The sequence below is a fragment of the Thrips palmi genome, unplaced genomic scaffold (assembly GCF_012932325.1).
Source record: "Thrips palmi isolate BJ-2018 unplaced genomic scaffold, TpBJ-2018v1 HiC_scaffold_5, whole genome shotgun sequence".
In the NCBI taxonomy this organism is placed as follows: Eukaryota; Metazoa; Arthropoda; class Insecta; order Thysanoptera; family Thripidae; genus Thrips; species Thrips palmi.
Genome location: NW_023144632.1, coordinates 18,301,508 through 18,322,224, shown reverse-complemented (window position 1 = coordinate 18,322,224; position 20,717 = coordinate 18,301,508). Strand labels below are relative to the sequence as shown.

General features: G+C 40.0%; 4 protein-coding genes across 8 annotated transcripts; 3 read left to right on the top strand and 1 right to left on the bottom strand.

Moving 5' to 3' along the window:
* The first annotated feature begins 641 nt into the window (after nucleotides 1–641).
* LOC117651087 (glutamate-rich WD repeat-containing protein 1) lies at nucleotides 642–2,957 on the top strand. The gene is made up of 8 exons (XM_034394832.1): nucleotides 642–936; nucleotides 1,086–1,219; nucleotides 1,333–1,488; nucleotides 1,586–1,814; nucleotides 1,905–2,079; nucleotides 2,162–2,330; nucleotides 2,417–2,587; nucleotides 2,694–2,957. The coding sequence occupies exons 1-8, from the start codon at nucleotides 762–764 to the stop codon at nucleotides 2,829–2,831; spliced, it is 1,347 nt and encodes a 448-aa protein (XP_034250723.1). The 5' UTR covers nucleotides 642–761; the 3' UTR covers nucleotides 2,832–2,957.
* A 749-nt stretch (nucleotides 2,958–3,706) lies between these two features.
* LOC117651076 (protein transport protein Sec23A) lies at nucleotides 3,707–9,670 on the top strand. 3 transcript variants are annotated; one of them, XM_034394816.1, is made up of 14 exons: nucleotides 3,707–3,883; nucleotides 4,486–5,187; nucleotides 5,264–5,408; nucleotides 5,823–6,097; nucleotides 6,188–6,330; nucleotides 6,437–6,588; nucleotides 6,677–6,783; nucleotides 6,869–7,022; nucleotides 7,130–7,281; nucleotides 7,356–7,530; nucleotides 7,630–7,785; nucleotides 7,870–7,935; nucleotides 8,270–8,290; nucleotides 9,304–9,670. In XM_034394816.1, exons 2-14 carry the CDS (start codon nucleotides 4,487–4,489, stop codon nucleotides 9,391–9,393), a joined length of 2,337 nt encoding a protein of 778 aa, XP_034250707.1. In that variant the 5' UTR covers nucleotides 3,707–3,883; nucleotide 4,486; the 3' UTR covers nucleotides 9,394–9,670. The 3 variants fall into 3 exon arrangements, with proteins under 3 accessions (XP_034250707.1, XP_034250709.1, XP_034250708.1); XM_034394817.1 differs by lacking the exon at nucleotides 3,707–3,883 and adding an exon at nucleotides 3,957–4,105; XM_034394818.1 differs by lacking the exon at nucleotides 8,270–8,290 and having other exon boundaries at nucleotides 3,708–3,883.
* On the top strand, nucleotides 9,416–11,252 carry LOC117651232. Its single transcript, XM_034395049.1, has 3 exons — nucleotides 9,416–9,460; nucleotides 10,211–10,741; nucleotides 10,824–11,252. The coding sequence occupies exons 1-3, from the start codon at nucleotides 9,416–9,418 to the stop codon at nucleotides 11,109–11,111; spliced, it is 864 nt and encodes a 287-aa protein (XP_034250940.1). The 3' UTR covers nucleotides 11,112–11,252.
* On the bottom strand, nucleotides 11,149–19,744 carry LOC117651071 (multidrug resistance-associated protein 5-like). Of its 3 annotated transcripts, none has more exons than XM_034394802.1 (25): nucleotides 19,610–19,744; nucleotides 19,308–19,470; nucleotides 18,947–19,096; nucleotides 18,695–18,853; nucleotides 18,479–18,626; nucleotides 18,236–18,378; nucleotides 18,067–18,157; nucleotides 17,785–17,958; nucleotides 17,552–17,699; nucleotides 17,322–17,470; nucleotides 16,791–16,901; nucleotides 15,306–15,481; nucleotides 15,118–15,220; nucleotides 14,852–15,048; nucleotides 14,593–14,742; nucleotides 13,950–14,511; nucleotides 13,709–13,855; nucleotides 13,434–13,563; nucleotides 13,187–13,340; nucleotides 12,867–12,995; nucleotides 12,689–12,780; nucleotides 12,263–12,607; nucleotides 12,005–12,188; nucleotides 11,558–11,915; nucleotides 11,149–11,466 (listed from the first exon to the last, which is right to left on the bottom strand). In XM_034394802.1, exons 2-25 carry the CDS (start codon nucleotides 19,412–19,414, stop codon nucleotides 11,383–11,385), a joined length of 4,191 nt encoding a protein of 1,396 aa, XP_034250693.1. In that variant the 5' UTR covers nucleotides 19,415–19,470; nucleotides 19,610–19,744; the 3' UTR covers nucleotides 11,149–11,382. The 3 variants fall into 3 exon arrangements, with proteins under 3 accessions (XP_034250693.1, XP_034250694.1, XP_034250695.1); XM_034394803.1 differs by lacking the exon at nucleotides 16,791–16,901 and adding an exon at nucleotides 16,041–16,151; XM_034394804.1 differs by lacking the exon at nucleotides 16,791–16,901.
* Between the last annotated feature and the right edge of the window lie 973 nt (nucleotides 19,745–20,717).

The following is a 20,717-nucleotide window of genomic DNA, read 5'->3' as shown; positions in this document are numbered from 1 at the left end:
CCCTGAAATGCTACGCGCACGCTTCTCATACTTGGCGGTTTGCTATGCGTATATTCTCATCTTCCGTGAAAAATGGCGGTGCGTCCGTGGAAAATGGCGGCAGTTGCGTGTTGTTGACGTTTACAACAGACCCTACTTTACGCACAATTCTTGTAACCCATGCTTCAGGAAATCACTCATGATGCACAATAACCTACAATATGCATTCAAATTGTTCTCACTCCCTTCGTAAAACCCACACTGTGTTCCATCTTTGAATCATGCCGCTGATTTCCGTGGAAAATGGCGACTATGAGAAATTACGCGTACAAATCTAATGGACGCAGTTCGCAGTTCTCTTCCCTGGAGGACTCTAGTTGATTGCTCTCCGAACGAGGAATCCATTGGTGGGGTCAAACGTTCGGTACTCTGATACTGATGATTTGAGTTCTACAGAATGTCAGGAGATACTTCGTTGTAAAAATGATCCAAACAAACTCTTTCAGTCTGACTTGAAGGAGCTCTCTTGGACCGCGACCATCAAACACAGAGGTCAAACATCTCGCGCCAAGCAGCTAAAAAGCTACGCAGAAATTTCTCTTCTGCCCCCTCGTTAGCTACTCTATTCAGATACAGGTTCGAATTCACGGCACGGCTGCGGACATGTAACATTGCGGTTGGGATTTGAGTGTGTTGTCTAGTCGCACACGTGTTTTGTGTGTCCACTCCGTGTTTTTATATTTTTGTACTTGATCTTTGCCTCTAACAGGCTAGTACATTGCATGAAAATGGAAGACGAGCAAATGGAAGTGGAAAATGACGAGGAGATGGTGGAGGACGGTACGCCAGCGGAGAAGACTGCGAGAAAAGTGTACCTGCCTGGAAAGCCGCTGAACGAGGGAGAAGTTTTGGAATGCGATGACTCGGTTTACCTCATGAGGCATGAGTGCAAAGCGGGTAAGGACTTTTTCTTTAGTTTTACGACATTTTTCTTCATCTTTTCACACAGCTAGCCTCTGTTGTGCTTACCTGGTGCCTGCAGTGACTGCTGCTCTTGGTTAGTGTTAACTGGAGCTGATTCCTTGATTTGTATGAAACATTTCCAGGATCACCATGTCTTAGTTTTGACATCATCAAGGACAATTTAGGTGACAACAGAGAGGCGTTCCCTCACACTGCATACATTGTTGGTGGCACACAGTCCCCGAAGAAAGGCGACAACTGCCTTTTAGTGATAAAGGTTTGTGCTACGCTGAGATAATGCTACTCTATTTGTGGACTATCTTTTTCCTTACCTTTTTAATTCCTGTCAATCTTTGATCATTGAGTTCTAATAATTTTTTGCCTTTTCAGATGTCCAATTTGGTGAAAACCCAAATTAAAGATGATGACTCTAGTGACGAGGACGATGAATCTGAAGATGAAGACAACGATGAAGTCAGTGAAAGCAAGAAGCCTATTATGCATTTCTCAATATTGAAACATTTGGGTTGTGTGAACAGAGTCAGGGTTAGTATGACGTGTTGGTAATGCTCACCTCTCTGTTTACTCTTTCTTGCTGATAATAGTGGTGCATCTGACTCGTGAATGGAACCTTTTCTTCCAGAGTATGGAAATTAATGGGACTGTTCTTGCTGCATCTTGGTCTGAACTAGCACGTGTCTCAATTTGGAACCTCAACAAACCAATTCGTGATGTTGAGCTGAACAAACAGTTGCCGAAAAAAGTCAAGAGAGAAGGATATGGTAAGATGGCAAACTCAGTTTCCCCCGAGTTTATCTTCACTGGCCATCAAACTGAAGGTTATGGCATTGATTGGAGTCCGACTATGCCAGGTATGTGATGCCTTCATTGCCTTGTGGTTGAAGACTTTTTTTAATGTCAAGTGGTAAATATTTTGTTCCAAACACATACCCCTGATTCAGGTGTTCTGGCTACTGGTGACTGTACAAAACATATTCATGTTTGGACTCCTGATGACAACCTCTCTTCTTGGAAGGTGGACCAGCGTCCACTTATGGGACACACAGATTCGGTTGAGGATTTGCAGTGGTCTCCTAACGAACCCCATGTTCTGGCTTCATGCTCGGTTGACAAGAGGTATTCTATCCGAGAGCTGCCTGTGCTCTATCTCAGCATTAGCCAATTTCCTTGTTTGACTGGTACAATTTTGCCTTTGCAGCATTCGCATTTGGGATACGAGAGCAGCCCCCAACAAAGCAAATCAGCTTACCGTAGCTGGAGCTCATTTGTCAGATGTTAATGTTATCAGCTGGAATAAGAAAGAACCATTCATTATCTCAGGTGGAGATGATGGCTTCCTCCACATTTGGGATTTGCGTCAATTTAAGGTGCAAACATTGTTTTAATATTTCATTTTACATCGTTTTGCTTTAGTGTTTTAATCAATTATTAAATTTCCATTTGTTGTCCAAAGGCTGGTGCTTCTGTTGCAACATTCAAGCATCATACCCAGCCGGTGACTACTGTAGAATGGCACCCCACTGAGCCCAGTGTGTTTGCATCTGGAGGAGCTGACAACCAGATAGCACTTTGGGACCTATCTGTAGAAAAAGATTCTGATACAGCCAATGAGGAAGACATTCAGGTATAACATCTCTTGATATAATCACCAACTCTTCTAATATCATTTTTCTTCCGTCCGCTGTTGCTTAATGGTCAAGCTTTCTAACATTCAATTGGAATCGTTACAGGAACTTCCACCTCAACTTCTATTCATTCATCAAGGACAGAGAGATATCAAAGAACTCCACTGGCATCCTCAAATCACATCTTCTATTATCAGTACAGCTCAGAATGGTTTCAATGTATTCCGGACAATAAGTGTTTAGCAAGTAAATTTATATGTATATTTATATCTTATCTTATTTTCAATTGGATATTCGTCCTTAAGTTATAAGACATCATTTCTATAGAATGAACTGAAGGCTGTTAATAAATTAAACAAAGCACAGGAGGATTGCAGTTTCTGCTTTCAGTCTTTTTATTTGTGATTGAATTTGTGACAAATTCATTATTAGTATTGACATGTATGTAATTCTTCAACTCATAATTTGAGCTATATTCCACGGCCTTATACTAATTTTTGCACTATAGCATGCTGAAGCACAAGGAGATGCAAACTCCTATGCATTCGTTAGAAAACCAGGAAGAACTCACTGTCAAATGATAGAACCAATTTGAACTTTCATACTACCCTTCATAATGGTCCTTCCCTCTTAAACCACTACATTCTATAATATTTGGATGATTTCGCTCTCTTGGATTTGAACTAGCTACTTTTGTAAATGTTTCTTTTTATCCTATTCAAAAGTCTGTTTTATCTTGCTTAAATCAAAATTAAAGTCAGGCAGGCAAAGAATAATTTTCGGTATCCATTAGAAAGTTAGCGAGAGATACCAATTCATTCTCAGTAGAACATACAACACAAATTTATTTAAGTATGACGCACAAAATAACAATACCAGTCTGTTCTATCCCAAACCTTCACCGGTGACGGTGACTCCATGGTTCAATGGTTCAAAATAACCACAGAAACGCCGGAAATGAAACAGTGACAGTCTGCTTGGAGTTACTTGGAGTCTCTTCGGGTCCAACTAACTCTCCCAGGTGCTGCTTTCTCATTTTGGGGGGGGGGGGGACATCCGTTAATAATTTTTTGGCCTGCCCCTTGGGCATGTAGGCCTTTCTCATTTTGCTTCACCACGTTGGCTGCACTTCAGTCAATCTGAACGTGAATGTGTACGCATCACGGTTACACGGGTGACGTGGATGTGGTGATGTGACTATGTTGTGACAAGTAATTTTTCGTTCCAGAGGACTTATCCTCTCTCATTCTCTGTTTTGGAATTTCTCTCTGAGTCGTACTAACTTGAAAAATTATGTGAGTATACATTTAGCACTGTGAACTTCTTACTTTGTGAGAAATGCGAGTTGGAAGAGGCCAGCAGACGTCTGTCAAACTCCCCCTTTGACAACTATTTGTTTCTTAATTTACTTTCATACCTGATTCTTTACAATTAATTTAACAAGAAGACTGTCAAAACCTGTTGAGATAGATTGAACGTGGCAGATTTTCTCCCCTCGTTTTATTGTTATCGTAAAGGCAAGTTTCGGTGCAAGCTTCAAACCCACCTCTCGTCCGTGATGAATTGTTTAGACTGGCTTCCAGCTGTTTTTACGATGTACCTATAATATATTTAAAGAAAATGTACTTCTTTGATTTCGGATGTGTTTTTTCTAATCTCAATAAGTTGTTGTCTATCGAGCAGTTTTCACTAAAGTACGTGGTACTTAACCTCCCCCTCCAAATAACTTAATGTACAGACGGGTCTTAGAGCAATGTATGAATTACTTTGAAAATGCTCACAAATGGTTATTCTCATATCTCATCTCAGTTACAAGGCATCTCTTCCACCTTACTTATTATACTTCTCAGCGTGTTAGCATGATCTCTAATATCTGTTTCACCCTTCTGTTTTGCAGTATGGCAACCTACGAAGAATTTATTCAACAAAATGAAGAGCGAGATGGAGTCCGCTTTACTTGGAATGTGTGGCCATCAAGTCGCGTGGAAGCAACGAGACTGGTGGTCCCCCTTGGCTGTCTGTATCAGCCCATCAGAGAGAGGCCAGACCTTCCACCCATCCAGTATGACCCTGTTCTTTGCACTCGCACAACGTGCCGAGCCATCTTAAATCCCATCTGTCAAGTGGATTATCGGGCAAAGTTGTGGGTCTGCAACTTTTGCTTTCAGAGAAATCCTTTCCCTCCACAATATGGAGCGATTTCAGAACAACACCAGCCCGCCGAGCTCATTCCAATGTTTTCAACCATTGAGTACACAATAACAAGGGCCCAGTCATTGCCCCCTATATTCCTCCTAGTTGTGGACACTTGTGTAGATGATGAAGAATTAGGGGCTTTGAAAGACTCTCTCCAGATGTCACTATCATTGGTGCCACCCAATGCCTTAATAGGTCTCATCACTTTTGGTAAAATGGTTCAAGTACATGAACTTGGTTGTGAAGGCTGCTCTAAAAGCTATGTCTTTCGTGGCACTAAAGACCTGACTGCCAAGCAGATTCAAGACATGCTTGGCATCGGCAAATATTCAGGTCCGCAACAACAGCAGCAGCAGCAGCAGCAACGCGCTCCTGGATCCCAGCAGCCTCTGCCAAGCAACCGGTATGTGTCAAGTGTCTTGCTTCCTCCTTCAGCAAAGTCAGGAAAAATGACTGAAGTCCATTGCAATCATTTGCAGGTTCCTTCAGCCAGTTCATAAATGCGACATGAGCCTGACCGACTTACTGGGTGAACTTCAGCGGGATCCGTGGCCTGTTGCACCTGGAAAACGTCCTTTGCGGTCAACTGGAGTGGCTCTTTCCATTGCTGTAGGCTTGCTAGAGGTTAGTCATATTCTATATTTTTGCAATCCTGGTCCACTGTCCTTGATTCACTTTTTGATAAAAGATGGTATTCCTGTTAGGCAACTTTAGGGCTAGGCCCTCATTTCAAAGATGTACCAGCCAGGGTAATATTTTTGTAGAGTTAAAAACATGTGTTTCTCATAACATGCAGATAGGTGTTGGCATTCGAGAACTAATGCTTTTGGATCATACATATAATGAAGAAGATGTATCATTATTGAAAGGCTTGATTTGAACAATGTCTTATTGCATTCCTCAAAATGCATGATTTTCCAGTGCTTGAGCTTTTTGAGTGTAAAATTTTGAGATTGTTTCAAAATCCTCACAAGTCAGGTTAATGTTTGAATGTAGGCCTTTTTCATTGTCATTAATGTATTTACTCTGTATCTGCAGTGCATGTACCCCAACACAGGAGGCCGCATCATGATGTTTGTTGGTGGTGCCTGCTCTCAAGGACCAGGTCAAGTTGTCAATGATGATCTGCGCGAACCTATTCGTTCCCACCACGATATTCATAAAGATGCTGCAAAATATATGAAGAAGGCTATTAAGCATTATGAAGCTCTAGCTGTGCGTGCAGCTAACAATGGCCATGCTATTGATATTTACTCTTGCGCATTAGATCAGACTGGCCTACTTGAAATGAAGCAGTGCTGCAATTCAACTGGGTATGTTTCTTCTGATTTCCCTTATGATTTATCATACCCAGCTGTGCTGTACTAAATACCACTTTTTTCTTTTTTTTTTTTTTAATGTAGAGGTCACATGGTTATGGGTGACTCTTTCAATTCATCCCTATTCAAGCAAACATTCCAGAGGGTCTTTGCCCGTGATCAGAAACAGGAATTGAAAATGGCTTTCAATGGTACTTTAGAGATCAAATCTTCAAGGGAGTTGAAAGGCAAGTACCTTCTCATTTTGAAAAACAATTTATAGGCCATGATTTACATTTTTCTTTACTGTAAATGTGGATTTGTTATATATTTTTTTCTTCTCAATATTTTTAGTGTCTGGAGCAATTGGTTCTTGTGTTCCCTTAAATGTGAAGGGTCCTTGTGTCTCGGAAACAGAAGTGGGAATGGGTGGAACATGTCAGTGGAAGTTCTGCACTCTCAGCCCAAGCACAACATGTGCCTTTTTCTTTGAAGTTGTTAATCAGGTTATTTTATTTGTTATCAGAAATATCTTGAGATACTCATGCAATGTAGTGGAATGCATTAATTCTTACTCATATAATTTCCTTTCAGCATGCAGCTCCTATTCCCCAGGGTGGTCGAGGTTGTATTCAATTTATCACTCAATACCAACATTCAAGTGGTCAAAGACGTATTCGAGTCACTACAATTGCTCGCAAGTAGGTCTCATTACATATTATTTTCTTTCTTTAAAGCTGTCCAGCAGTAGGCTGAAATGTAAACTCAATATCTACTTGCTTACAGCTGGGCTGATGCATCTGGTAATTTGCATCACATCAGTGCTGGGTTTGATCAGGAGGCAGCTGCTGTTCAAATGTCTCGTATGGTTGTTTATCGTGCTGAAACTGATGACGGTCCAGATGTTCTGCGATGGGTTGACCGAATGCTTATCAGGCTGGTGAGTGCAAATATTAAAAATCAATCTAAAAGTTAAATGAATTATTGTGTATATTGACTTATCTGTTTTGATTGTTCAACTTTGTACTCTTTTCATATTCTATATAGTGCCAGAAATTCGGGGAGTACAACAAAGATGATCCCAACAGTTTCCGCCTCTCGGAAAACTTCAGTTTGTACCCTCAATTTATGTACCACTTGCGTCGCTCCCAGTTCTTGCAAGTGTTCAATAACAGTCCAGATGAAACATCTTTCTACAGGTACAGGACACTCTAAATATATTTTCAAGCATTACTTGCCAGTGCCTAATTCCTAATTCTTTTTTCCCTTCCAGGCACATGCTCATGAGAGAAGACTTGTGTCAGTCATTGATTATGATTCAGCCTATTTTGTATAGCTATAGTTTCAATGGTCCTCCTGAACCAGTCCTTTTGGATACGAGCAGTATTCAACCTGACAGAATTCTACTCATGGACACATTCTTCCAAATTTTGATTTTCCATGGTGAAGTAAGTGTGCTCAACTAGTTCATAAGAAAAGTTTTACAGTTACTTTATTATATTATTCATTACTGATAAAATGTTGATTGTTTAACATTCTACTCATAGACTATCGCACAGTGGCGCTCTCAAGGATACCAGGATCTACCTGAGTATGAAAACTTCCGCCAACTACTGCAAGCACCTGTTGACGATGCACAGGAAATTCTGCAAACTCGCTTCCCCATGCCTCGCTATATTGATACTGAACAAGGAGGCTCTCAGGTACAGCTACAATTCATTATGGTAATATCCTATATTACTCCTCACTCCTCCTCCTTAACATAAATTTATTTAACTGTGTTTCAGGCCCGTTTCCTGCTTTCCAAAGTCAATCCCTCTCAAACACACAACAATATGTATGCATATGGAGGGGTAAGTTACATTTTAAATTTTAACTAAGCTACCAGTTGTAGAAGTTCTTTTAGTTGCACTTGATATGTTTTAGTACATTTTGATGGGTTAGATAGATATTTAGAAACAATGCATGTTTGTTTATATTTTGGTTAGGGTTGGAACTCTGAGGTTAGTCTGACCTGGATTGAACCAATTCAAGTTACATGTTTTCTTTTACCTTTTTTTTTTTTTTTTTTTTTTTTTTTTTTTTTTTTTTTTTAGCAGATTCTGATTTGGTTGTAAAGGAATGCCCTTTGGTTTTCATTACTAATGCAACTTTTTTCCTTTCCTTTTTTTTTGTTTTGGTAAACAGATGGTGCCTGCAAGCTCTGGGGTATTTTATTTTATTTTCCATCAATTAGTTACTTTGTTTTGATTGAATGCAGTAAGGGGGTGGCTGGAATCTCATTTACCACTCTTTTTCATTTATCTGGTCGATTCTAACATTCCTGTGCATCTCTGGAGGACTTTTCCTTGCTGTTGTCTGTATATTTACGACTTCATGTGTATCATCTTCATCATCTTAATCACCAGTCTTGTCTTTTCTGCTATTTCTATTTCACATAACACGCTGGCTTGCTGTTGACATCTGTCTCATTCTCAGTATTTTACTCGTGTTTTGGCAAGGCTCATTCAAGTAAGGGGCAAAGTGAAATGAAATTCAGAAATCCAACAAACTTGGAAGGACTGGAGATAGGGGCCATTTCCCCCCTCCATCTTCAGCTTAAATGTCACCAATATGACAGACATCAGACATGTCTTGGCAGAAGAGCCCTAAATGTGGCTTTGAGGTCTCTGAGTAGGCATGTCATTATCAACTTACCATTTGGTTGAAGTGGTCTAAATGTCCCAGGGCAACAGAGTGCTTTCTGTGAGAGTGTTGTATCTGCATCATTTAGCTTTGAGGAGTGACCCATTACTGAAGTGTGTGTGTCAGATGCTTTTGTACGTTTATTTGTTGTGCTAGCACTGCTTCACAAATCTTGTCTTTATAAAGCTGAGGGTGGCATCGTTTGGTACATTGAAGAAATTGGTTTGCATATTTTTCACTGAGCAGCCTTCCCGTTTCCTTGCCACTTGTGAGATCTCATTCTTCTTATAATCTTTCAATGTTTTGGTTTTGTCCCCTCAGTATTATCAGTGTAGGTGTCTTCTGTGGGAGCACTGTTCTTTTATTTAGATAAGACTCTATCAAGATCGCCAACTATTGTTTTTCCGTCACTTTTCTTTTCAATCTTAGAGTGGATTTTAACTCAGGTGTTATTGACTTGCATGGGGATTGGTTGCCTGGGGAATCACTTAAACTGATAATGTACCTAACATCATTGCAATATTTTTTTTTTGCAGGAGAGTGGCGCTCCAGTTCTTACCGATGATGTGAGTTTGCAAGTATTCATGGAACATTTGAAGAAGCTCGCTGTATCATCAACTGCATAGTTTCCTTGCGTTGAGCTGAAACATGTCTTATGGCATGTTACATATGGCAACTGAGGCTGCCTTTCTTGTAAAACTTTATTTCACTAAGGGGAGGGGAGGTTTCTGAATGTAAATGAAAAATGAATTAATGTAAATGAATTTCATACCCAATATAAAAAAAAACAACTATTGTACAAATGTAATGAGTTTAATCCTCTAAAGCATTTACTTTTTAAATAATTTATTGTGAGAAAGAAATACATTGTGAATATTAAAACAACTTCAAAATAGTCTTTTATTTCTGTAGACATTATTAATACATGTACAAAGAATTATGGCCGCGGTGCAATGGAAGACAGCACAGTGTGCCCTCACCCTCACTGGAACATGGCAACATTTTCCTCTGTTCACTTCAGTTGCATCGTCCTCCATGTTCATTTTCTTATTGTCGGCGCAGCCTGTTTTGGCAGTGCAGATGCCGGCCTCGCAAAGTGCACAAAGACGGCTTGACAGGTGGCTCTCTGCGGGCGTGCAGCAACGAACTCTTTCTTCAAATTTTCGAATTCGAACATGTTTTAGCTATGTTCCTTGTTTAATTGCGGTTTCGGTAGCTTAAAACATTATCCAAATAGAGGAAAATTGAATGCTCGCCTCCCTGCCGAGAAGTGGGCCGTCCAGCCGAGCGATTCAGGGGAGCGGTTTGTCGCTCTTTCTCCCTCTCACTCCGCACAGCCGCATGCGTGCGACAGAGACAGGGCGAGGCGGCGAAACGACTCTCGTGCGGCGAAGCGCCGTGTGGGTAGGCTTCCCTTCGTGCGCGGCCTGCAGTCTGTCCTAGTCTCTCCCACTCGGCCACCAGGGGCGCTGCCATCGGATCTCGGATCTGCTTCCCACGCTCGCGCTTCCCAGCTTGTGGCGCGTTGAATGGAATAGAATCGAATGGAAGGAGTGTAAACAATGTCATTTTGGTGGTGAAAAAGGGGCGAACCGTTGCGTTGCAATGTCTGAGGCTTATAACAATCCGAAGCCAGGAGTGCTTTTCCATCAAAGTGCCAAGGCAGGGCCTCTCGGAGCTGAATCGCGACAAGGGAAAGGATTGAGAAGCAAGTTTCCGAAAGGCGAGCCCCGCAAGACTTTGGTTAGGAACACAGAACTGACAGTTTACCCCACCATCTACAAGTCAGATGTTCCTGTTCAAGAGCCCAAAAAGAAGGAATCTCCCAAGGGTGCTTCATGTTGTGGCTTGTACAAAACCAACTTGTCTGCACCATGTCTCAATTCGGCTCTTCGACTAGTGAAGGAAATGAAACAGGCGGCCAAAGCCAAACCATCGAGCACCCAGTGTGCCAAGTTGGTGGATGAAGGAAAAGTGCGTTGTCTTGCTTTGTCCATTTACCGTTTCTGCAAACTAGATAAAATCCCTGATATGATGATGATTCATTCTTTTTCAGGTGCTGCAGCAAGTTAACTTTTTGTATGAAGAGCATTTGTATCACGACTTGGTAGCTTTAAATGTTTCGGATACTGATCTTATTGAATCTAGTTCATCTCGACCAGCCAGTAAATACAGAGCAAGGGTGAAAGATAAAGAGCCTCATCTTTCTCAATTTTTCACTCCAACGTTTTCAGAAGAATATCATATTCCAAGGGATCCACCTTGTCGAACAAGAGGAGAACAACATACAAGCAATAGCTTCACTATGTATCAACGCATGAAAACTTGGGATGAGTTTCAGTGATCCCCATTACCTAGGTTCTCAAATTTACTTCTTAGAATAACAGTTCCCATCAACAGACTTTATTTAAAATTATTAAAATTTTACATAAATAAAACAGATTTAATGTGAAAATAAAAAAGCTTCTATCATTTATATTCCTTACATAGTGAAAATTGTTCTTATAGACTCAATCTGGCACCAGCTAGTGCCACCTTAGACTGCATGCAGAACTTACAAGTAAAATAAGTTGGAAATTTGTCAAATGAACAATGAACATTTAAACATGTCTCCATTAGGCCTCTGAGGATGCTTTCATCTTCGCAAATAATGAACTTGGGTCTGCCAATAATTTGTTGGGTTCATCAAATTCAACAACCTGTGTGAGTAGAGAATCAGGAAAAATAATATTAAGAAATGAATCAGACAGAAAAATGATTCAAAAGGAAAACAACTAAAGCCTTACTTACCCTGCCTTCACTCATGACTAGTATTCGATCACAATTCGTGACAGTTATGAGGCGATGTGCAATCATAATAACGGTACAGTTCTTAAAGGCTTCCTCAATAGAAGTTTGCACTGCAGCTTCAACTTCAGGATCAATTGAAGCAGTTGCTTCATCCAAGATTAATACCTTTGAATTTCTTAAGAGGGCTCTTGCTAGACATAAAAGCTGGCTTTCTCCCACAGACAGTCCAATGGATCCAGAGCCGAGCTCAGTTTCTAATTTGAGAGGCATAGTACCAATTTTTTCTGATAGTTTAGTCTCTGCCAAGGCATCCCACAGCTCTTCATCAGTACATTTACTTTGAGGGTCAAGATTGGATCTACAATAGGAAATATGCAAAGAGTTATGAAGTAATTTGTGTAGATGAGCCAACATTTTAAGCAAAGATTGTGGAGGCTCAAAGAATACCGTATAGTTCCAGAAAAGAGAACAGGTTCCTGAGGTATGATGGAAATCTTCACTCTCAAGATGGACAAGGGAACATTGGAAATGTCCATACCATCCAGCTTGATGTGTCCACTATTTGGTTCAATGAGGCGAAATAATGCAGCAGTAAGAGAGCTTTTACCAGACCCCGTGCGACCCACAATACCTGCATAAAGTTGAAACATCATGGTATGTGACAGATGTCTTTAGCATATTGATTCATTGAGTTTTGGCACCAACCTATTTTTTCTCCTGGCTTGATACTGAAATTAACATTGTGTAGACAATTAGGCAAATTTTTGTGATAGCTCATGCTAACATTTTGAAAATGAATGCGACCCTCATTGGGCCATGAGGGTGGTATCTTGCAGCTTGATCCTTTCTCTTCATTAAAAGTTGTGTCCGTGTAGGCTAAAATTCGCTCCACTGATATAAAACGTACTTCTCCTTCAGAAAGGAGCCTGGTTGCATACTGCAAGACTCCGCAGATCTGCCAAGAGTACGACAGTGCAAGACCTGCCATTGCAGGAACTACAATTCCATGGAGCCCAACAACAAGGGATGCTGTGATACTCACAATAAAAACTGGAAATAATTTTTAAAAATTTAGTTAACAACTTAGTAAAGCAATTCTACAAACTTAGGTCTGATTCAAGTAATACATACCTGCAAGCAGATCTAATCGCACAGCTAGCCATCTCGTTCCCACATTGCACATGTAATTGCAGGTAATATTTTCATCCAATAATTGGAAAAATCTAAAAATGAAAAGTAGATTCAGATACACTGCTAGTTCATTACATGAATATTCAACATTACATTTCTTAAATGGTCACATGCTTACCTTTGAGTATATTCTGATTCTTTTCCAAAAGCATGAATAGTATTTATGCCCTGGACAGTTTCTACCAGGTTGCTAAACACAGGAGCTCGACTGGTGTTTTCAAGTCGCTTAAGGTCTCGTATTCCTTTCCTGAAGGTGAAAAGTAAGGACATATAATGAAGTTAACTTTAATTTCAATACTTTAAATTTTTAAAGCATAGTATCAGACATAAAAGTTTGGTCAAATTGGGGACATGGTAATGGATGAACAATTACCATATTGTTCCATAAAAAAGAAAATAAAGAGACAGAGACACACAAAAACAAAATAAGAACATTACCTGAATATCCTGCTTCCAAAATAATAAATGATGCCAAGAGGAATGAAAGCAATGAAGAACCATGGGAAGACAATACAAATGAACAAGAATGCAAAGGCCAAGGCATAAAAACTACTTATAATATTTTCCAGTGTTGACGGTAATCTAGAGTCAACTGCAATGAAAAAGATGTGTGAAATACGTATGAATTAATGAGCACAAAAACTGCTGCAAAGAAATGGGGCAAGCATTTTACTAGATAACAAACCTTCATCCAAATCTTTAGAGAAAACATTCTGCATTCTTCCAATGGGATTTGTCTCAAAGAAGAGCATTGGGCTGCGCAATACTTTTTGAAACAGATCATTGTGAAGTACAAAAGATGCTCTTATGGTTGCCTTTAAACAGAAAAGAAAAGTTGAGAAACAAGAGCCACAGGAGAGGCTACCAGATTAAGGCAATAATAATAATAATAATAATAATAATAATAATAATAATAATAATAATAATAATAATAATAATAATAATAATAAATATAAATACCTTTGTGAAAACAAAACATCTTAAAGCACATGTCAGAAGAATTAGCCCAATACACGATGCATAAATACTGAGGTAAAATTCATAGTCAGGGTTGTCACCCAAGTTTGTACTGGTAATTGTTCTGTTATTCACCTCAATAGTAATGTTCTGTTCCTCACAAAAAAAAAGAGAGAGAGAGAGAGATAACAGAACTAGTTACTTGCAAGCCTTAAAACTGTGAATGGAAAAAAAGAGTACTTACACCTCCACCAGCCTTAATCCATGTTGCCAGCCACCATGAACTAAATGCTGTGCTGCCAGCATTTATCAGTATGGTTAGAAACACCAACGTTGTCATGACATACCCTCCCACAGCAGATATATATCTGCAGAAAGTGTCAGTTTTCAAACTGCTGGTATTGGATGGCTCGTTGACAATTAAAGTATCTTCAACTGGCTTCACAAGGGTGCTTTTATAGTCATTGTTTTTCAATTGTTCTGATGCTTCTTTTTTCTTCACATATCTATTAATTTGACTGTTATTTGTTGAATGTGGTGTTTCCTCAGGAGATGAGCACTGAGTTTGATTGACCATTGTGGCATACTCCCTACCCATCTTCAGCAATTCCTCATGTGTTCCTTTCTCTAGAATGCGGCCCTCTTTCATGAGGTATATTTGATCACAATGGCTGAGGTATTGAATTTGATGGGTGACCAAGACAACAGTCTTATTTCGGAGTTCTCTCTGGACGTAACTTTCAAAGATATGGGAACCAACATTAACGTCAACTGCACTAAGTGGATCATCCAGTAAGTAAATATCTCTGAAACATCACAAAACCATAAAAGGGCAAGAATTCCAAAAAGAAAAGAAACGATTGTTTAAAAAATTAAAAATTAAAAACCTGTTGGCATAGAGTGCTCTGGCTAATGCTACACGTTGTTTCTGACCTCCAGACAAATTAACGCCTCTTTCTCCTATTTCCGTTAAATCACCTCCTGGGAGCTGATTTATGTCTTCATTCAGTGCACAGCTATTAATGACAGTGTAGTACCTGAAAATAAAATGAACATTATTGGACTCTTTTTTTAATAAAAATTGGAGATAATAACAAGGGAGGAGGGAGGAGCACGAATAATGGTAGCCAAGTGAAAATAGCTTACCGTGTGCTAGCAAATGTCTCTCCAAACAAAATGTTATCTCGAAGTGTTCCATTTGTTATCCATGCTTGTTGACTAACAAAGGCACAAGACCCATCTCGAGCCAGCTGACCATTCAGAAGTCGCATTTGACCCATGATCGACAGTAATAGAGAAGTCTTCCCTGAACCCACTGTGCCACATACACCCACTAAGTAGCCCTAAAAGAAATAAAACATTACAGGAATGCTGGAGCAAGTGCAGAAATGTACTTCAGGAGATTTCCATACCTTGGGAGCACAAAAGTTTATCTCATATAGCACAGGTTTGAACCCATGCAACTGATTTGCATCTTCATTTAACTTTTCTTTCTCCTCACAATCTCCCTCAAGACTGCAAAGAAAACAAGAAGAAACTAGGAAGGTACATCTACAAAATGCACGAGTTTCTTTAGAGCATGACAGTCAAAAGCTCTTACTCAGATTTTTGGCATTTGTTTTCAGGTATTTTTTTCTGTTTTTTCCTTGGTTTTTGGTGAGTTGAAGGGCTCCAGGTGTCGCTCCAAGTGAAGGTGGCTCCCCCAATAGATACTGATTGAGCCCTATCAATAGGTCGATGGATCCTAGGTTGGACTTCCTCCACAAGAAGACACTCCTACAATCGAATGAATGCAAAGATTGACCATTTATATTTGATACAGTGATAATAATAAATTGATAATAATAATGTTAAGCAAGCATCCTTCTAAACAACCAAAAGCATGAAGAAACAAAAATGCTCCTTCAAGAGGGTAAAAAACCATGCTGCACCAGCATGCACTAGCAGAGCCAACACTCTTGCGAGCGGCAAAGACCACGACTGAGTTAGGAAAAAGAAGACTGCTGACAGTGCAATCTATACTGTATAAAGGTTACAGAAAATAATAAGATACTGATAGCTTTTTAAAGCAACATAAACATGCCTTATGAGATGAGCCCAAGGAAATGATTGGGAGTTTGTGTTATTACAAGGATAATGGAAGAAATAATTATCCTTGTCAGTCACAATTTTCGGGACGGAATTATAGGTATAAAGAATTAACTCAATACCCTATCCCACCTCACTTTCTTTCTTTGTAAAGATACCCTACCATTAAGAGCAGTAAACAAAAGCAACATCCAAACATGGCTGGCTGTTCCGACCATAACAATTCAAACTACAAGTCAGAATTCACCTTGATTCTTTTGAAACCTACACCAGCCTCAATTGACTTTTTAAACCCAAGCAGAGTAAAACTTAAGAGGTGTCTCGCTGGTGAAACCAAGAAGGTTACAAAGGGAAACGCCTGAAAACATAAAGAGCTAGGATTTAATGATGGTTGTTCTGATTCTTTCGATAATGCAAGTGTGTTTTACCCAACACAAACTCATTTAAGGCACATTACTGTGGAAGAAATGCACAGCCTTAAATAAACTGACTAGATCCAAGCAAAATGCTTAAGTTAGAAATGCAAGCACTAATAAAGCTTTTAATTGCTTTTAACTGCATCCTCTATGGTAGAAAGTAATAATAGAAGACAGTCATGCAAAATTCAAGAACACATAACATAGTTCACAGATTAATTTCTCTTACAGAATTATGTAGTAGTGCTTAATAAGATGACAAAATTATATTCAGTTTTCAAAAAGTACCCTGAAAAGAAGAGAGAAAATCCCTTACAGCATTTGAAGTAAATTAAGATTGTGAGTGCACCAAGCAACATGTTGCATTGCATTAGGCATCACAGCTCTTGGAGAGTGCAAGTTATGTTGGGACACTACCGTATGTACACATTATTTAAGATAATTTTAACCTCATGCAATCCCTTGCCATTCAAAAACCCATTTCCAATACTTAGTGTCTATTGAGTTCAAATATGAGCTGATAATGATTTTAATAAACAAGTTGAGTACAATAAAAAATTTAAAGAATAAATGACAAAAACCTGCAGTCTGTTCAATCCAATCCTGGCTTCAAAATAGGCTGTAATGGCAAACTGAGTATGCCGCAATGAACTTCGTATTGAATGATAAAATACAGCTTGTACAGAAAAGGCCTGTAATGAGGAATTTGATTATTTCATTGTTTCATTCGACTTAAGTACTCAGGAGTTATGCTCAAATTTTTGTGTACACATTTTTTTAACAAAAGATTAATAGGGGGCTTTTCAAAACTCTACAATTTAGTCTACCTTAATTCTCTGAATGCACTCTTTAAATTAGGTGCACAAAGGTTCTCTAAAATTGGTTAGGGCAAGTTAAGCATTCTTGGACAGGAAAATGTTCACAGGCAAGGCCTGTATATGTTCAACAGTAAGCATTGACAACTGAACTTGCACCCAATTTTTAAAATTTGCATCAAATCTTTAAACATCTTAAATGTGCAAAGAACAAAACAATGAAAAACAACTAAGTTTTGTTTTAATAAATAGTTTGTAAAACTGAGAAACACCGGCTTATTAAAATTTATGATTTACCTGTGCAGCAGTCAATGAGTTACCCGACGCCACATAGGCAACAAAAGCTACAATAGCAGAAATTATAGGAACTGTTGGAGCCAATGACGTTCCTAGACTTAACAGATATGAAATCCTTTTTGTGTATGTTTGTTCTTGGGCTCTCACACCTAAATCATACAATAAATCAAGGTCACAAATAATACAGTACTCAAAGAACAGAAGGGATTAAAATATTCCATGATACAGACCACGAATTTGGTCTTCAAACCAGTCCTCCCAGGCATTCATTTTAATAGTTTTCATATGAGTGAGGATCTCAGTCATAATACTGATTCTTTTGTCAGAGGCACGAATAGCAATTGCTTTTAACAAGCCTGCCATGCGAGAAGTTAAGTACTGAAAAAAAAATGGTACAAGAACTAAAATGAAAACTATTTCAGGCAGACCTGAACCACTCTACAATAATTCAGAGACAGCTTACCTGAACAGGATAAAATGCCACAAATACCAATACACCAAGTAGGGCCCAAGGTCCCAGGACACAAAGTACATAAGTAATGCCACTAACCAGCATCATGGGTCCTCCAATGGCCATCGGCCCAAAAACAACCATGTCAAATATCCTTTGGCAATCGTTTGCAAATACATTTATCAGCTGCAAGAAAATGAAATACTAGAAATACTGAAAGGCAAAGAATGTGAAATCATGGCCTAAGGCCATATCAACTGAAAGCCATACTTGGAGTTGGCAGTGACAGCCTACCTGACCCATTGACTTTTCTTCAAAATTATTCAATCGAACAATTTTCCTATACATCATCCCAAGACAGGCTGCACGTAATCTGGTACCCGTTCTGAGAAAAAAGATTAATTGTAATACAGAATGAAAATTTTACACACAGTTGAAGGAAGGGAAAGAAGTTACAACTTACCTATATGCTATAGACCACCTCCATGAGAAACTCAGAATTCTGAATACTTCACATGACATCAGGAGAAAAGCCCACATTAAACCAGTTAGAATATCGGCATCAGGGTCTTGGGCAAATTCCAAGAGCTTCCGCATAAAGACCATCTAAAAAATAAATAAATAGTGAAATCAAAAAATAATGTTGATAAGGCTGATGTCAGTAAATAATACTAAAATAAGACAAGATGTTTTTAAAAATACGAACGGGAGTAAGAAAACCTAAAATGCACACTGCTGCAAAGACCAGGCAGTCAGCAATAAAGCGGGTTCTAATAAATCGCCAAACTGCACAGGAGAAAGATGCGCTGCTAGGTCCTTTATTCCGTAATTCTTCTTGCCAAAGCATTTCCAACCTGAAACAAAGACAAATTTAATAGAATTATAGATTTAGCCTTGGAACAAGGCTAAGAAGTGAATTTACCTCTGCACATTGTGGTCACATGATTCAAGAGGAGAGCCTCGGGGAATGTCCTCAAGTACAAGACCCTTCCGATAGGCCTTATACATTAGACGTGACAGCCAGGTGCTCAGTATGAAGGAAAACAAACCAGCCTGGTCCACCCCGATTTCAGTCTTCTTGCTTTGAATGAATGAAACAACCAGTACCATTAAATTAAAACGTAGTCTGTTTCAAATGAAGTAGAAAGAGATATTCCACAGTGTTAACACGCACGCAGTGTTTCTTCTGACAGGAATCAAGCTTCTGAGGGCTGCTTGATAGCGTACCAGTCCTTCTTGGGGAATGTATGGAGCTCTTGAACGGGCATGTATCCTTGGCAGCTGCTGAGGTAGAGGACCATTGCCCAAATCAATATCCAAAAAACTGTTGAGAGAATAAAGATGTACGATGTAGAGAGAAACACATGTCACCCAGTTGAAATTCAAAACATCACGGTGACTCAGTAGTTTGGCTTCTCTTCATGTCAAGATTAAAAGGTCACTAATGATACTTTCCCAAAGTGTAATTTTGACTACTGATTCAGAAAACACATGGAACAGATAGGAGTGCAGCTATCAAACTAAATAGTACTGACCCATCTTCCGGATCCAATTGATGGTCTGCTACACCATGATCCAAATTGACCGCTATTGATGGCCTGGGAGATGCATCTCCCCTCTCTTCACTGACTGGGCTGGACATTTTAAAAGTGGGGAAGCAGACGAAATACAGCTCACGAACGACATGCAGTCTTGTCACTGAAACCAAAATGTAAACAAGCGTCAAGCAACAGGTTATGTCAATGATCGGAGTAGAGCGGGTTTTTCCCGTTCAACAGTTTCCCGAGTCTGCATAATGAAAGAAACGGTGCGACTAGTGTAAAATAGTATCCCCTACCACTGCGCCTGACTGTGTGCAGTCCGGATAAAACCTGTAGAAGACATTCATGTCACCGTCGTCCTGTCACAATAGGGCCCGTGCAATACGCGAAATATGGCGGAACGAAAGTATGGCAAATTCACGAACTGAGACCAGCAGACGACGCCAGCAGGAGCTTATAACTGGAGATATTTAAATATCCTGAGCATTTTCTCCCAAATCAGTGCTAAGGATTCGTTCTTTAGCACATAAGCAGTACTCCGTGAGGTTATTTATCACAAGATTCCTTCAAAGGGTCGAAAAATCGAGTTAAGTTAAGGTCCCAGCCTCCAACCCCGTTTGAGTTAAAGAAAAAAACTTTCGGATTCCAGAAACGGTTTTGTCCATTTTCTTGGCATCGGCTACTGTAGACTCAGTTCGCGAGAGAACGTTCTCGTGTCCTCCGTCGACCCCGCTACCTCCGGCGTGAGCGCGCGTTTTCACACCCGAAGAGGCGTGGATCTACGCCTCTAGAATCCACACTCACCCCGGGAGTGAAAACAGAAAATCCTTAACTGAATATAGCATGCTGCTGTTCCAGTCTCCTGTTGGCTAGTATTTGCAAACGATTGCCAAAGGATATTTGACATGGTTGTTTTTGGGCCGATGGCCATTGGAGGACCCATGATGTGTATCGAGAAATAAATCTTCCAATCCCCCCCTCCCTCTCTCACAGAGTCTGGCGCCGCGCCCCGCCCAGAAACGTCTCCATCCCAACAGAGCCCCTATCGCGGGCCACGGTGCAAACGTGTAGAACTCCACACTTCCAAGTGCGGGGACTGCAAATTCCTCACCTCCGCATTTCCAAAGTAGAGTTTCCCACACTTGGTTTCACAGTGTCTGAAGACCTAGGGACGGACACTGGTAACTATCGGGAATCCCTTCGGGCCACTCCGGTCCGGTCCGGCCCGCCCAGAAATTAAAAGTGTATTCGCGCTCGTTTCCCCGCATTTCTCTCCAGTGCTGTAAACATCCTGCAAATGAAAACAAGCAGACGTTGGTGCGGAGAGTGAATCAGTACGTGTTCATCAAGCCCTCGGTTCTCTCTCTCTCTCTCTCTCTCTCTCTCTCTCTCTCTCTCTCTCTC

What these genes read in the sequence shown, in the direction of transcription:
- LOC117651087 (XM_034394832.1), top strand. Translation starts at nt 762, where the DNA reads ATGAAAATGGAAGACGAGCAAATGGAAGTGGAAAATGACGAGGAGATG. An exon ending in TTGGAGTCCGACTATGCCAG is followed by an intron (nt 1,815 to 1,904) that starts GTATGTGATGCC and finishes CCCCTGATTCAG; the next exon opens with GTGTTCTGGCTACTGGTGAC. An exon ending in TCATGCTCGGTTGACAAGAG is followed by an intron (nt 2,080 to 2,161) that starts GTATTCTATCCG and finishes TTGCCTTTGCAG; the next exon opens with CATTCGCATTTGGGATACGA.
- LOC117651232 (XM_034395049.1), top strand. Translation starts at nt 9,416, where the DNA reads ATGTCTTATGGCATGTTACATATGGCAACTGAGGCTGCCTTTCTT. An exon ending in CAACTGAGGCTGCCTTTCTT is followed by an intron (nt 9,461 to 10,210) that starts GTAAAACTTTAT and finishes AGTCTGTCCTAG; the next exon opens with TCTCTCCCACTCGGCCACCA. An exon ending in AGTTGGTGGATGAAGGAAAA is followed by an intron (nt 10,742 to 10,823) that starts GTGCGTTGTCTT and finishes ATTCTTTTTCAG; the next exon opens with GTGCTGCAGCAAGTTAACTT.
- LOC117651076 (XM_034394816.1), top strand. Translation starts at nt 4,487, where the DNA reads ATGGCAACCTACGAAGAATTTATTCAACAAAATGAAGAGCGAGATGGA. An exon ending in CAGCCTCTGCCAAGCAACCG is followed by an intron (nt 5,188 to 5,263) that starts GTATGTGTCAAG and finishes AATCATTTGCAG; the next exon opens with GTTCCTTCAGCCAGTTCATA. An exon ending in TTTTGATTTTCCATGGTGAA is followed by an intron (nt 7,531 to 7,629) that starts GTAAGTGTGCTC and finishes TTCTACTCATAG; the next exon opens with ACTATCGCACAGTGGCGCTC.
- LOC117651071 (XM_034394802.1), bottom strand. Translation starts at nt 19,414, where the DNA reads ATGTCCAGCCCAGTCAGTGAAGAGAGGGGAGATGCATCTCCCAGGCCA. An exon ending in AACAAATGCCAAAAATCTGA is followed by an intron (nt 15,221 to 15,305) that starts GTAAGAGCTTTT and finishes TTTTCTTTGCAG; the next exon opens with TCTTGAGGGAGATTGTGAGG. An exon ending in TAGTCATGAGTGAAGGCAGG is followed by an intron (nt 11,467 to 11,557) that starts GTAAGTAAGGCT and finishes CTACTCACACAG; the next exon opens with GTTGTTGAATTTGATGAACC.